The 12,982-nt window shown below is 40.2% G+C and overlaps 2 protein-coding genes across 2 annotated transcripts in view; both read left to right on the top strand.

The window, feature by feature from the left end:
* The first annotated feature begins 2,959 nt into the window (after positions 1 to 2,959).
* On the top strand, positions 2,960 to 5,635 carry LOC122401185 (glycosylated lysosomal membrane protein-like). Its single transcript, XM_043403155.1, has 6 exons — positions 2,960 to 3,155; positions 3,756 to 4,013; positions 4,107 to 4,310; positions 4,383 to 4,613; positions 4,696 to 4,988; positions 5,068 to 5,635. Exons 1-6 carry the CDS (start codon positions 3,084 to 3,086, stop codon positions 5,237 to 5,239), a joined length of 1,230 nt encoding a protein of 409 aa, XP_043259090.1. The 5' UTR covers positions 2,960 to 3,083; the 3' UTR covers positions 5,240 to 5,635.
* Positions 5,636 to 7,238: 1,603 nt separating this feature from the next.
* The window catches only part of LOC122401210 (sodium channel protein para), a 59,354-nt gene continuing 53,610 nt past the window's right edge, over positions 7,239 to 12,982 (top strand). The window contains exon 1 of the mRNA XM_043403210.1: positions 7,239 to 8,460. The gene's annotated coding sequence lies outside the window, so the exon portion shown is untranslated. The remainder of the gene's footprint in view (positions 8,461 to 12,982) is intronic.

Raw genomic sequence — 12,982 nt, 5'->3', positions numbered from 1 at the left:
AGGTAGCCATGATTATAATATGATTATTACTACGTAGGAACGATTATGAAATAACGAAGTATTTTATAGAAAACATGTGACTTTTCTTGCCGCGACCGCGTTACTTGATCACGTCTGTAATTGCTTGTGATTTCTGCAGGACAGAATATAGGACCGGACGAACTGGATGCGACTAGTAACCATAGATGGCAGTCCGATGGTTTAGAACTGTCCGGTCGCCGAGGGATCATGAACAAGATACGTTTCCCAGCGCTTGTTCGCACGTTCCAAACTTTCGAAGTATAGTAGTAACACCATACCCAGAGTTCGACAAATTTTAATTTACGTTCGTTCTCTGTTTCTTTTAATCCAATATCCAGATGAAGTCACGTGGGTCGAAGATCTCCACAACTAGAACTTGAGACATCGTAGCAACTATTTGGAAGAATGTGGTTTTGAGAAAATAGCGTAAAAACGTGTCGATGATCGTTCGAAATTGGGAATTTCCCAGTCGCATAATTTGAGAAGCAAACTGATCTGTTCCGAATAAAATCGTTGGTTTCGGGCTAACCGGCTCGATAAACGCGACGACGGCAGCGTCATCAAGCTTCTCGGCGACCGGCCGATTGAACGCGGGCCGCGATCGTGCCGATTCTTCTGATTGGCCGAGAGACCCGGCGTTACTCACGGCGCAAGAAGACTCTTTGTCTGTTTTTCGTCCGGCCGGGCAGCCGGCAACCGGCGGAGCGCAAGTTATACGTGCAGTCGGAGGTCCTTCAGCCGTCGCGTCGGCTGCAATTATTACGCTCGCTTTCGAATTCGATCACGACCCGTTCCGTAGTTGTCGTGATCCTATCCACCAGAGCTTCCCTGTCGTATCGTAACACGCGGCGACCCACGGAAGAGAACCACGGACCGTGCCGGCGAACAGATCGGTGGTGTGCTTTTAAAAAGTTTTCCAGGCGAATACAGCGAGGATACTGAAGTAACGATAGTGGCGATCCGATAGAAGGTAAGCTTCCTTTTCCCCTGAAACTATCACGCAATGAAAGTTACTGAAAAATGGTGGAGATTCGTTAGCAAAATTTGTATAACAAGCTAGCATAAATTGCTCATTTACTGTAGCTACAAAAGATTGCCTATTAATGGTATTCATGATTTGAGAGACGTCCGCTTATTTGCGGAATTCAATTATTATTTTATTATCTTTTCCAAAACTACTGATCACTATATCTAAATTCGATTCAAGGCGATCTTTCTAGTATAGTTTCATTTTTCGATTTCGTGACTCAACGATTATCGAGACGAAAAAATTGAATCGTGGTTTTGTTTTCTTTGTGTACGAAGCTCGAGAATCAGTATTTTCATTACTTTATTTGTAATTCCTATCCTTGCCTTTTCGAGAGAGCAGAACGCGTAAAAGAATACGGAGGAGATAAAACCAGTTTTAGACTGAGTTACCCGGTACGTAGGACTGTTGTATTCTCCCGCGGATCCCGACTTCCTCCGACGACCTTCAGCAGAGTATCGTTAAATCGTCAAAGAGCATTGGCCGCGACTGCTTCGGGCAATGCGAGGAAACTTGTCAGAAAAGTTGCATTTCACTAGTTCGCTAAAAAAGTAAAAGAAATAATGTTATGTTTGTTATTCGATGTATCTCGTTGTGAAATTTTTGATCGAACTTATGAATGTTCGATGTGCAAAAACGTACGGATGGAGGAACCGAGTGAGAACCCGAAGAAACGAAGTTCCTTGAAACGCTAGATGTATGTACGAACATTTGTACACACGTATGCATGTATGTGCTTCAGGCGCGGACACTGCTTCGGTCAAGGTCGTAGTCTGCAAGTTAATGCTCTTTTTACACGTTCTCTTTCCCCGGCTGTATACGGTGTCTCGAAAGAATACAATTAACGTCCGCCTATGCCAAACAGTTTACAATAATTATTACAAATAATATGTAACACAGTGATCGGTTTTACAATAACGCGAATTGAATAAAATATTTTTTTTTTAGCACGATACGCAAGCCAATATTACTTTGCACATTGTGAATTTCATTTAGAAGTACGTATAACCAATATTACAACATTTATTTTCTTTTACCGTTGATAATCGTTGTAATATTTATATCATTATTAACAATAAATTCTCAAAATGAAATACTGTGCCGAGGATTGGTAACTCCACCACCGTTGGCGGAATTCAATGGCCAATGGGGTACGAGTTTCCTTCCCTCGACGCGAAATACAGCTGTAATATAAAGGCACGAATTATGCGAACTGAGTTAACAACAGCCTACATTTCACTGGAAACATTAATACTAAAATTTAGGTGCGTTGCAAACGTGTAAGTACTTCAGTAAGTATATCAATTCTTTGTTTCATAGATTTTGAATGTAGCGTCATCTATGTGCAAGCAAAGACGTTCATGATTCTGCCTTATCCTACGATATAATTTTAACATATTCACTTTTGTAAGTATATAAATCATTGAAACATATTCGTACAGATACGTGTTTTTACAGTGTGTTTTATCATTAGTGGATATAATTTAGAAATGAAAAACATTTCATACAGACGTGGGTCCTACTTGCTTGGTCCTGAGTCATAGTGTGAGTAATTGTGCCTCTTTGTGTTTTGTCTTCGCAGGAAACTGTTTTCAAAAAATCAAGTAGAAGTTTGCAAACAGTAATACTTCTTTATTAGAGGTATAAGTTTCGTGGAATCAGTTAGGCTCATGTTACACCAAATAACTATAAAAACAAGATCAGACAATAGAAGAGTAATTTGTTTAGTAATGAAGGATACTAGTAAAATGTATCTAGTAGTCCGATATACTTTCAATTAGTACTATAATATTAACTACGTTTTGATTTGGACAGATTTAAGAAAATTGGTGTTACCGAACGATTTGTAAAAATCCTGTTATAATTTTCTGTGAACGAATTCAAGAGGCGTCGCCACGGTCGCCATAACGTAGATCCATTTTGATACCAACGGCCGCGTCAAGCGCGTCTGCCTCGAATCAGTAGCAAATCAGTAGCGTCACAAGTTACGGTGTGTTGTCAGTGAATGTTTTGATGTGTCATAACGTCACACAAAATGAATAATATTTTTATGTTATTGTTATTCTTTACTACATTAATAGATTTTGGATATTGCACGCAAAGATCTGTAAGTGATAATACGTTATTATTACGACCGTAACCGCAACAATGCACTTTTATTAGTTCAGTTATATGGATCAATGTTCTTTCAAATGAAAAACAAAGATCGCGCGTATATGATTCATCGTTCAATTGTTGTCTCGAGTTCAGAGTCTGTTTACATTGTACAGTCGTATCTTTAATTAATTGTTGAATAACAATTTGATAGCGATTGGGAGCAGTTGCTTAATGAGGAACACGAGAGCCCATAACCCATTTATTAATTACCGTGAGAACTCTAATCGAGCAATTCGTAATGATATAATGTACCGATATTTAAGAGCAAATTAATCATGAAATTATCAGTTAATGTTTATTACGTGAAAATATTGAAATATCGTTATTAGAGTAGTATGTTTTCATAATTCGTCAAATAAATTTAATTTATGATCGAATATATAATACAAGTGTTATAAATAGTGTCGTTCGACAATTTTCGTACGAATTTTTTATAGTATGATAATTATAATATAAAATTATAATATAAAATTATAATTATACATTATTTAAATAGAGTTGTAAACAATATGTTACATTTTTTTATATAAAAGAATTTGCCTGGCACTAGTTACGATCATGGCTGAATCCTGACTGTGGCACATTATGTAAAGAGAGAAATTTGACAACACTTTATCTAAGAGCAGACGGTCCTAATGACACTTTGCATTATTTATGGGATTTTGGTGGTAATCCGTCCATATTATTAGCACTTACTCCACCTTCAGCTTCCATCAATATTAGTTGGGAAGATTTTATTGAAAAGAAGAAGAATTCGATACTGTTTTCAGAGAAACCTATTTATACTTTTGGAATAGTTATAAATAAGGTAAGTTGATGTCTACAATCACTGTATATTAAATCTTTCTTTGTGTTAATAGACTATATTCTATAAATTAATAAAAATTGATTTAATTTCTAGATTATAGAATTTAATGATTTAAATGACACAGGATTGGTAGATATTACTAATATTGTAAATACAAACATTTTGCACCCAATGTTTTTCCAATGGGAGCGTAAGGCTTTATTAACTAACAACGAATTTATTACCTTGGATATGGAAGGCAGCTATTACAATGATGCCAGTACAAATATCAGCAGACATGGAACTTTGAAGCTTTCGGTAAAGTATTATACTTTTTAAATTAGTGATGTATTTAATTTCAATGTACTCTAATTTAAATTTATTTTTCAGTTGAAAGGATTTTGTTCCCTCGATCATTCAGAAGTAATGCCTCATATGCTGCATTCAGAAAACTCCACTCAGGTTGATATTATTCTTGATAATCTACAAACCAATAAAAGCTTTCCCAACAGTAGATTTGCTATTGAGTTACTTGTAGTAGGCGAGGGAAATCCTGATATACCTATGTTTGTTAACCCCAAAAAAAGTTTAGACGATGAACATACTCCTGGTATATTTGAGGTAATATTTATATAATCGCTGTTATTGGCAAGGGAAAATAAATTAAAACTAACTGATGTTATGAAATTATTTTTGATTTTAGGTTGTTGAAGTTAGAACTCCACCTTATAGGAGTATGAATGATTTCCTGACAGAAGGGGCTTATTTACAGTGGATACCAGTCTCTTATACCTCTGTATCGCGTAGTGTAACAAATTCTACAGAAACAATGCAGTATCCACCATGGAAAGTAGCTAATCATACAGTTGCTATTCAGAATTCTATGTTATATTGTTATTACGGAGATAAGGTTAACGATCTGCTTATGCAAAGAATCATTGTATCGTTAGGAACAAAAGGGGATGGTTTTTATAAGAAAACTTACTATTCTACATGGTAATTTGAGGTTTAATTAAGATTCTATTCATTTTATGGCATGGTAGAACAAATCAAGTAACGTTGATATATTTTTCAGGACATTTTTAGTTGGTTATGGTACACCACCCAATGAAAAATTCTCTTATTTGGTGATTATGATTATTTCAATCGGTCTTGGCCTTCCACTGCTCATTCTAGTAGCAACTGGTTTATACATGTGTATTCGAAAGTTACCCAATAGAAGCAGCAATACTTATTTAAGTCAATGAGAGAGCTTGTAGTTTCTATAAAAAATTGTGGCTATTGGGTGTTTGCTAGGCATACGAGCACATTTAGTTGCATTTACGATACCACCATTAAACTATACAAAGAGATTTTCCTATATTTATATATAGCACTATATTTTTTACACAAATTTTCAAGTCGGTTCGCATACTGACTTGAAGTAAATATTAATGCAACGCATAAAGACTATTCTGTACAAATTTATACACGGTTCATTAATAAATTAAAAATGACAAATTGCGTGGCGTCTTTTGTCATTTCGGATTTTAAATCCCTCGTTCGAGCGAGAGACGACGTGACGAATGAATAAAATAAATAATAAAAAAAAAATCTCGTCAAACTTATTTCCACCGAAGGGTAGAAAGTTGCGCGCCGTTACAATGGCGATGGTAGCGGGACGACGTAAGATCGCAGCACAATCGTTGTCCGGGTAGTTCCTCGAAAAGAAATCTGCACGGTGCGAGCTCGTAGAAAGTGTCGGTCGTCCCGAAACGACAGGCGAATGTTTTCAGGTACAGATAGTAAGGATGGCGCGGTGTGGTACCGTGTTTCTCGCTATCACGGGGGTGGCGGGCGAGGTGCTGTCAGTGGAGGAGTACATTTTCATTGATCCGTTCGTGGCACGGAAGTCTGGGGCGTGCGAATTTACGAATCCTAACCGCGATATCGACCTCGTACCATTTATGATTGAACCGAATGACGAAGCAGAATACATTTTCCGCGAGTTGTTCATAAAACGGATTATCGGTGCACGAGTACGATCGAGAAAAACTGGTAAAAAATCGGGGAACGAATTTGATCCAATGTCGAGGTACGCGTACCGTGATTCTTCGGTCGAAAGATAGAATTTTAACACGGTGTTAAAGAAACTGAATCATTCCCTCCACTGTTTATGTTTCTTTAGCTTGAGCGAACACGGCATCTGTGGAATTAAGAACCCGCTCTGTGAGCTTCAAAACGATGCCAAACATGCATGAAGAACCCCCCTCTCCTCGACGAAGGAAAACTATTGGGGTCCTTCTACAGTATAAATGTATTTACTTTTTACTCGGTTTCATATTTTTTATGTTGTTTACCAAATTAGTGGATTTTAAAGTTTTTGAAATATCTAGGATTAAAAAAGAATCTTGTTGGTATAAAAAATTTATCTCATTGCTTTTCACAGAAGTAGAGTGAAATACTTGCGGGCCCCTCACACGTTGGCACGGTGGTCACTGGTGACCGGCGCCTCAAATTAACATAAAATAAATGAATTTTGATACTTGTATTTGTCACGTTATAATATGAGAAATGGTCGAGTATAAGACAGGGGAAAATTGGCGTGTCTGTCAACGCGTTAACACCGCCACGGACCCTGAATTCGAGACACGATTTTACGTCCCATTCATTCCTCTTCGAGCGACCCGTTTGAGTTCAGCTGCCAGAAAGAAATTCTCTGCTCACCCTTGGTTAGGGGAGTATGTATATATATATATGTAAAAATTGCACGTTTTAGAACATAGTTAAAAAAGTTACGATTTTTATGATTTCAGTCTTTCGCATACAAAATGAAGAACAAAATTGAAGAAATGCCCACACTTCGAAGTTCACTTACCGATTCTTAGATACTGTCACTTTCGCGAAGACGATATTAAATCGATTTTACTATCCATGAGGCCCACCAAATTTGCGAATTGTGCGAATTGTTCAAGTAGAAAGGTAGTTGAAAAAAGTTGGAAATAATTAGAATGGACGATTTAGGGTAGAATAGGGCCGGTTGAGGGAAGCCGACGATCCCGATTTTCGATCTTTAAGCGAGGAACTACTGTACCGCGATCGTGATTGGGCGAGTACGGATTTGTAGTTGCGACAGTCTCTCGCGCGCAGTAGTCGACTCCTGTGGGTGGTCAGACAGGGGGCGATTCGCGTAGAGGGTTGCGAACGGTGCGGGTTATAGTGGGGCGCCTCGAAACTAGTTCCAGTTGAGTCCGCTGCGCGAGATTGGCGCGTGGCGGTGCAATAACGCCCGCGTCGGGTTTGTCTGATCGCGACAGTCCTCGAGAGTACCTTTTCCGGCAGCAAAAAGTGCGCCAGGACACGCACAGTGGTCGCAGAACAGTGGACTCAGACTCAGTGAACGAAGTGACCGAAATCGCGCGGCGAGGAGAGTAGTTTGGACACGAGTAAAGGAGGCAGCGCGTACAAGAAAACGTCGAGAGACGAGGTAGAGTGCTAGTGACGACCGAGTGAGAGGGCAAAGGGGGGTGAGAAAGAGTGAGAAAGTGCTAGGTGGGAGACAGTGAGAGAAACATAACGAACGGGGCAGCGAAGAGGGAGAGAAGTAAGAGAAGGGTAGGGGGCGAAGACAGAGGGGAACCGGAGCGTTAGAGAACGCGCGCGCGCGCGCCTATGTGCCAGGGGGAAACGAGAGACAAAGGAAGTGGTGGAAAGGACCCGGACGGCGAGGAAAGTTAAGGGCAAGAAGAACGGCAGGAAGGCAGGAAAGACGAGGGAAGGTTCGTAGTCAGAGAAAGCCAGCAATACGGGGGTGACAGCGGCACGAGAGGTAGAACGCGTCGGGTCTGTCCCCCAGAAAGGGACCGTCGCGCGCAACGCGATCAATTTTCGTTGCGACGCGGGCGGCAGAGACTGGAGGAAAGGAAGAAATGACGACTGCGGCGAGATACCGATAACCGGCCAGATAATGTTGTCGCAGAGCAAGTTTTACGCTCTCTTTATCCACTACACGTTTGTGTAGCGCGACACGGGGCGGGTCCTTGCCGCTGCGGTGAAGAACAGAGAAGTGGGAAGAGGAGGTGGAGGCGCGTGAAGAACAAAGGACAAGAAGAAGAAGAAGAAGAAGAAGAAAAAGAAGAAGAAGGGAGGGAACGAAGGAAGAGTTTGCTGGCGGGGAATCTCGGATAGACCAAAGGCGCTCGAGGATTGCTGGTCGAAGAAAGAAAATAAAAGAGAACAGAGAGGGGGACAGAGAGAGAAAGAGAGACAGGGAAGTTTTGTCGTGGTACGGTGTTTTAAAAAAAAGTTTACAGTGTCGTTGCTTGGTAGTGTGCTACTCTCGCTGAAGCTGAAGAAGCAAGGCCCGCGGAGGTATCTCAGAACCCGCCCCTCCTCGACGTCGCAGTGCCTCTTCTCCATATCGCTACGTCGTACTTCTTTTTCGTTCAAGCCGCGACTATTCCACGCCACCCGGAGAAACTCCTCGACCGTAAGTGCCAACCTTTATACACGTATACGCGAGATCAGCTGGATCCCCCTCCACCTCCTCTCCTCCTCGCGTAATAATTAAACGAGTTTACCCGCGAGTGAAACGATTCGACCATAAACACCGTGCCGTATCGCGGACGTATCGGTTGATTTCACTATTTTCGGACCGCGTGTGCTAACCACCGAGAGGCGCTAATGGCGCTTCCCTTGCGGTTCGTGTCGTTTCATAATCGCATCGTACGGCCAGACTTTCCGTCGCGAACGGAAATCCATCGTACGTATCGTCGACAATTACGCGACAGCCCCTTGATAATCAATTACCGTGACCAGTAACGTTCCGTTTCGATTAGTCGAGAGGATAAGTACGAATCGAATCGTAAGGTGACACACACATACACACACATATACAGGTGACATATATCTACTTATAGCGTGACGCGCGACTGCTGTTCCATTCTCGATATATCGATCGATACCGCCTCGGTCAGGGATCAGTCAGGGGTTCACTCGCGACGACGATAAGCGCTTGCTCTTCTTCTTTGCTCGACTCTTCTCGAGATTGGTCGCACGTGAAATAGGTTTCGGCCTGGTCCGTTGTGTTGGTAGACGAAGGTCGTGTGTTTCCGAGCGCTCGTGACAGTACGTTTATATCGTGTTCCTCCGTATGCCCGCTTGTATTCTTGTGTCTCGTGATGACCTTCCTCCGCGCGAAAATTGCCGGTCAATACGACGTGCACGATCCGCTTAGGAGTCGTGCGATGGTATCGATCACCGGACTCGTGCACGACGACTTTCGCAGGGACTTTCCTTACGCGAGGAAACGCGTGAACCGTGTCCACCGATTCGAAATATCGAACGGTCGATCGTCGATCGTCGGATCGATCGAACCCCGTCACGCTCGGAGCCTCGTCTTGTAGGTTAACTCGCGGTAGTAGCACCTTGAGCCTTCATCGATAAAAATAAACGCGTCTAGTCTGCAGTTAAATAAAAAAATCATTCGAAACGATGCAATCTTTGGTATGTCATAAAAAAAATACTCGCGACAATCGAACTGGTTTTTTATCGATTTATCGAAAAATGTTATATCGTGTGCTAGGGGGTTAACGTTTTCTTGAAGTTTAAGGTTTCGAAAGTGCGTCTTTAATCGACGAAAATATAGAACTTTAAAGGAATCATCCAGTTTTATAACTGTTTTTCCTTTCCAATTGTACTTTGTAAATAGTTTCAGCCGAATGTATCGCGTACTTAATAATTTTATACTTAGATAACATCCACAATGCAATGCGTTAATACAAACACTTGTACGCATCGAACACGCGAAATTTTTGAAGTAGTTTTCGCGATCACGCCTACATAGTTAGTAAATTAAAATTTGTCGGTTGTCTTTTGTTTCGATATTGTGAATGCTTGATCGTAAATCGCATGCGATTAAAGACAGTATTCTTCTTAGAACGCTATATTTGCAACGCTTAAAGTTCGATAAAGTATTTTCCTTAATAAATAAAAGATCGATACTATAGCCGTGAAATGTCAAAGGTCGTATCAAAGCTACATTGTCTGTGCTAAAAGGAAGCGTATTTTCCCGTCCATTCGGTACGAGAAAAGCGTGACGTCAATCTCGATTCCTTCGACTCGGTTTAAACATTCCTGTTGCTAGTACTCGATACATATAACATTCAATTCAGTAAAATAATGCTTCCAAGGGTCACTTGTTGGCGTTTCGCGTGCAACATGTTTCCTGATCATACAATTTTCATATATATTCATGAATGCCATACTTAATAGATGTCTAGTTGCTTCCTCGAATTGTTCAACCCCCTATAAATAGCATTACACGCACGGGGCTCGAAATTTTCCAGAATTGCTATTTTAGGACTTGATCACAATTTTCCATCCTGGAACTTGCAATATTCGAAATTATACACTCCCAACTTTAGAAATTGTGATTTTACTAATTAATAGTTAATGCTTTTCTAAACTCTATTTATTCGAAATTTCCATTTCCCAAGATGGCTTAAAATTCGAGGTTTCGAACGACCGTAATCGTTTAGAATTACAATTTTAAGATATCCTCGTAATTTTAGAAATTACCATACTAAAAATTTGCAGTTTTAGAGCTCGTAATCCCAAGAATTGTAATTTCAGAATTAATGGTTGTCGAGAGTGGTGAAGGTTAGAGATTGATTTCGAAGAATTCGCTGATTTTAAGGGTGTTTGAGGGGTAACCGAAACTTTTTGATACGCCATGATAACGGGTGTAACAAAAAAAAAAAAACGCGCGCGCATCGGAGATGGCGAGGGCGAAAGAAGGAGGGAGATTTTGCAGGGCAAACGATGAGCGATCAAACGCAACAGGTGCGATATGCTTCGCACGACGTTCTGAGCACAAATGCACCGAAAGGAGTATGCGTGTACAGAGCCTCGATGTTAGTGTATTTTAATGGAACTCCGCTATCTGTGACCTATTATTATCCCGGTGGACAATTAACAATCAAAAGAAAAAATGTTGATTTCGTTTGGTATACTTGGATGCGACTCGATAATTTTATTTACGCAATTATTGATCAAACGTTACTACAAAGTGAAAATTAACGGAGTTTTTCAAATTCGTTCGAAGCAATTCTTGGTGTATAAATAAATATCGAGTATTTATAGTTCGTGTATAAATATCTTGATGGGAGGCATTGAATGAGATTCAGTACTTGGATCTATAACTTAAATCTTAATATTTTGTCAATGCTAGGTGGGGCAGTCGTGATTAATAATATTTTACTAAAATTTATGTAATATCAATAGTTTTTGGAATTATTGTACTTCTTTCGAGAAGAGAACATTGATCAAACATTACCAAACTTCGTCGATTTCAATAAGAAATGCAATACTATATAAAATAAAGTTTAATCTTGTCTACTTCAGCTACCATTAACCAAAAATACAAAATTAAGTTTTATTCGACTTCGATAGAAAGAAGTACAGTTTTTTGAAATTCATGGAAGATCCCAGATATTTGTTAAGAATTAACTGTAGAGAGAAATAAGATTAGACTTTCGACGGGGAGAGTGTGTGAAAAATAATGAAGGGTTCAAGGCTCTATCGATTGATTAAGAACAAGGTGATCGAGATCACATCCGATGTGTGGTCTTCCGAAGCGCAACGTCAAGTTAGACCGTAAGAGAAGTCAGGCGTTAGGCAGGCAGGCAAACGGGCAATCGATCGATTGTCCTCGCAAGAACGCATGGCCCTGTTCTGCACTGTACTTTAGCTTCAGATATACTTTGTCTTTTGTGGGTCGTGTCATTGCAGCTGATGCCGTGAGAACAACAATTTTGCATTGTGTGCTTAACACTTTTATTAATGTCGTGCGATACTCTGCACTATCTCAACGCCTACTATGCAGTTCGTTACACGAATAGCGTGTTAAACAGAAAAATAGGAGATGTAATTTCCAACTAATTCAATTTAAAAAAAGTAATTCATTATCCAAAGCCAGATCGTATTCGTTTCGAGTTCGTTTCATCGTACAATTTCGTTAGAGGATGTTTCCTACATTCTCTTACTTTTCACAAGTTTCGTAATATCAGAGCAATTTGTGTAATGCAACAAGTAATGATGTCGGTATTCGATAGTTAATGATTCTTAGTCGGTAGAACGTCTAATGTATCGGGCGAGTCTCGTAGCTGGTCTCCATAGGCGCACCAAACTTACTTTCTTCCACTGCGTCTGACTATTTCGTGCTCTTACTACTTGCAACTCACCTCGGAGGCTACAACACTCGCGCGAGTGGGTTAATTTGTCCAACCATAAACAGAATGACTACTTAGAGAATGATACTTTATTTTTGTGCATTAACAATTGTTGTTAAAAATTTTTGGATAATTCATGTATCTCAAAGGGATTAAAATAAATATGTAGGTGGCCTATTTGATCTTTAATGGTGTTTAAAATTTGGGAAGCACAACCAACTTTCCAGTATATAAATGAATTATATTAAATATTAATTAGCTTCCATAGTCCTAGTGTCGTTCCGTTCCCTACATTCATTACCAAATGACCGGCTGATAACGTAAGCCCACTGTTGAAATTTTATCTTAAGCCAAAGTAAGAGTCGATGAAAATTTAGTTCCATAAGTCCAGATTAGGTCAATTTCTGCCAGGTCAGCCTTAATCCACCAATATTGCTCTTTTCAACTAAATAATTAACGAATCGGAAGACAACGGTGTTCCTCGATACATACGATCCTCGAACCATTACTCTTTCGACGATTTTAAACATTCCAACTCGACTGCATTACGGTTGTTGCCGCCATTACGGCGTCGATTCTAATGAAGATGTCGTAGGAACAAAAATGTCTGACACCGGTTAATCCTGCTCCCCGAAGTCCAAATCGAATGACCTACATGGGATTCGAGTTCCCGAGGTTCTCGCGATCGTCTTCGCGATCATCGTCGGCGACGGATGGCGATACACGGGAGCAGGGGGTTGGCCGGAGTAGATGGCAATAACGCGTTCGCGATGTAAAAAT

The sequence above is a fragment of the Colletes gigas genome, unplaced genomic scaffold (genome assembly GCF_013123115.1).
Source record: "Colletes gigas isolate AHSC1104 unplaced genomic scaffold, ASM1312311v1 Colletes_gigas_Sc00022, whole genome shotgun sequence".
NCBI lineage: Eukaryota > Metazoa > Arthropoda > Insecta > Hymenoptera > Colletidae > Colletes > Colletes gigas.
This window is presented reverse-complemented; position numbering and strand designations above follow the sequence as displayed.

Excerpts from the sequence above, each read along its gene's own strand:
- LOC122401185 (XM_043403155.1), top strand. The coding sequence starts at position 3,084 with ATGAATAATATTTTTATGTTATTGTTATTCTTTACTACATTAATAGAT. Across the intron at positions 4,311-4,382 it reads ATGGAACTTTGAAGCTTTCG|TTGAAAGGATTTTGTTCCCT; the intron begins GTAAAGTATTAT and ends TTTATTTTTCAG. Across the intron at positions 4,989-5,067 it reads AAAACTTACTATTCTACATG|GACATTTTTAGTTGGTTATG; the intron begins GTAATTTGAGGT and ends TATATTTTTCAG.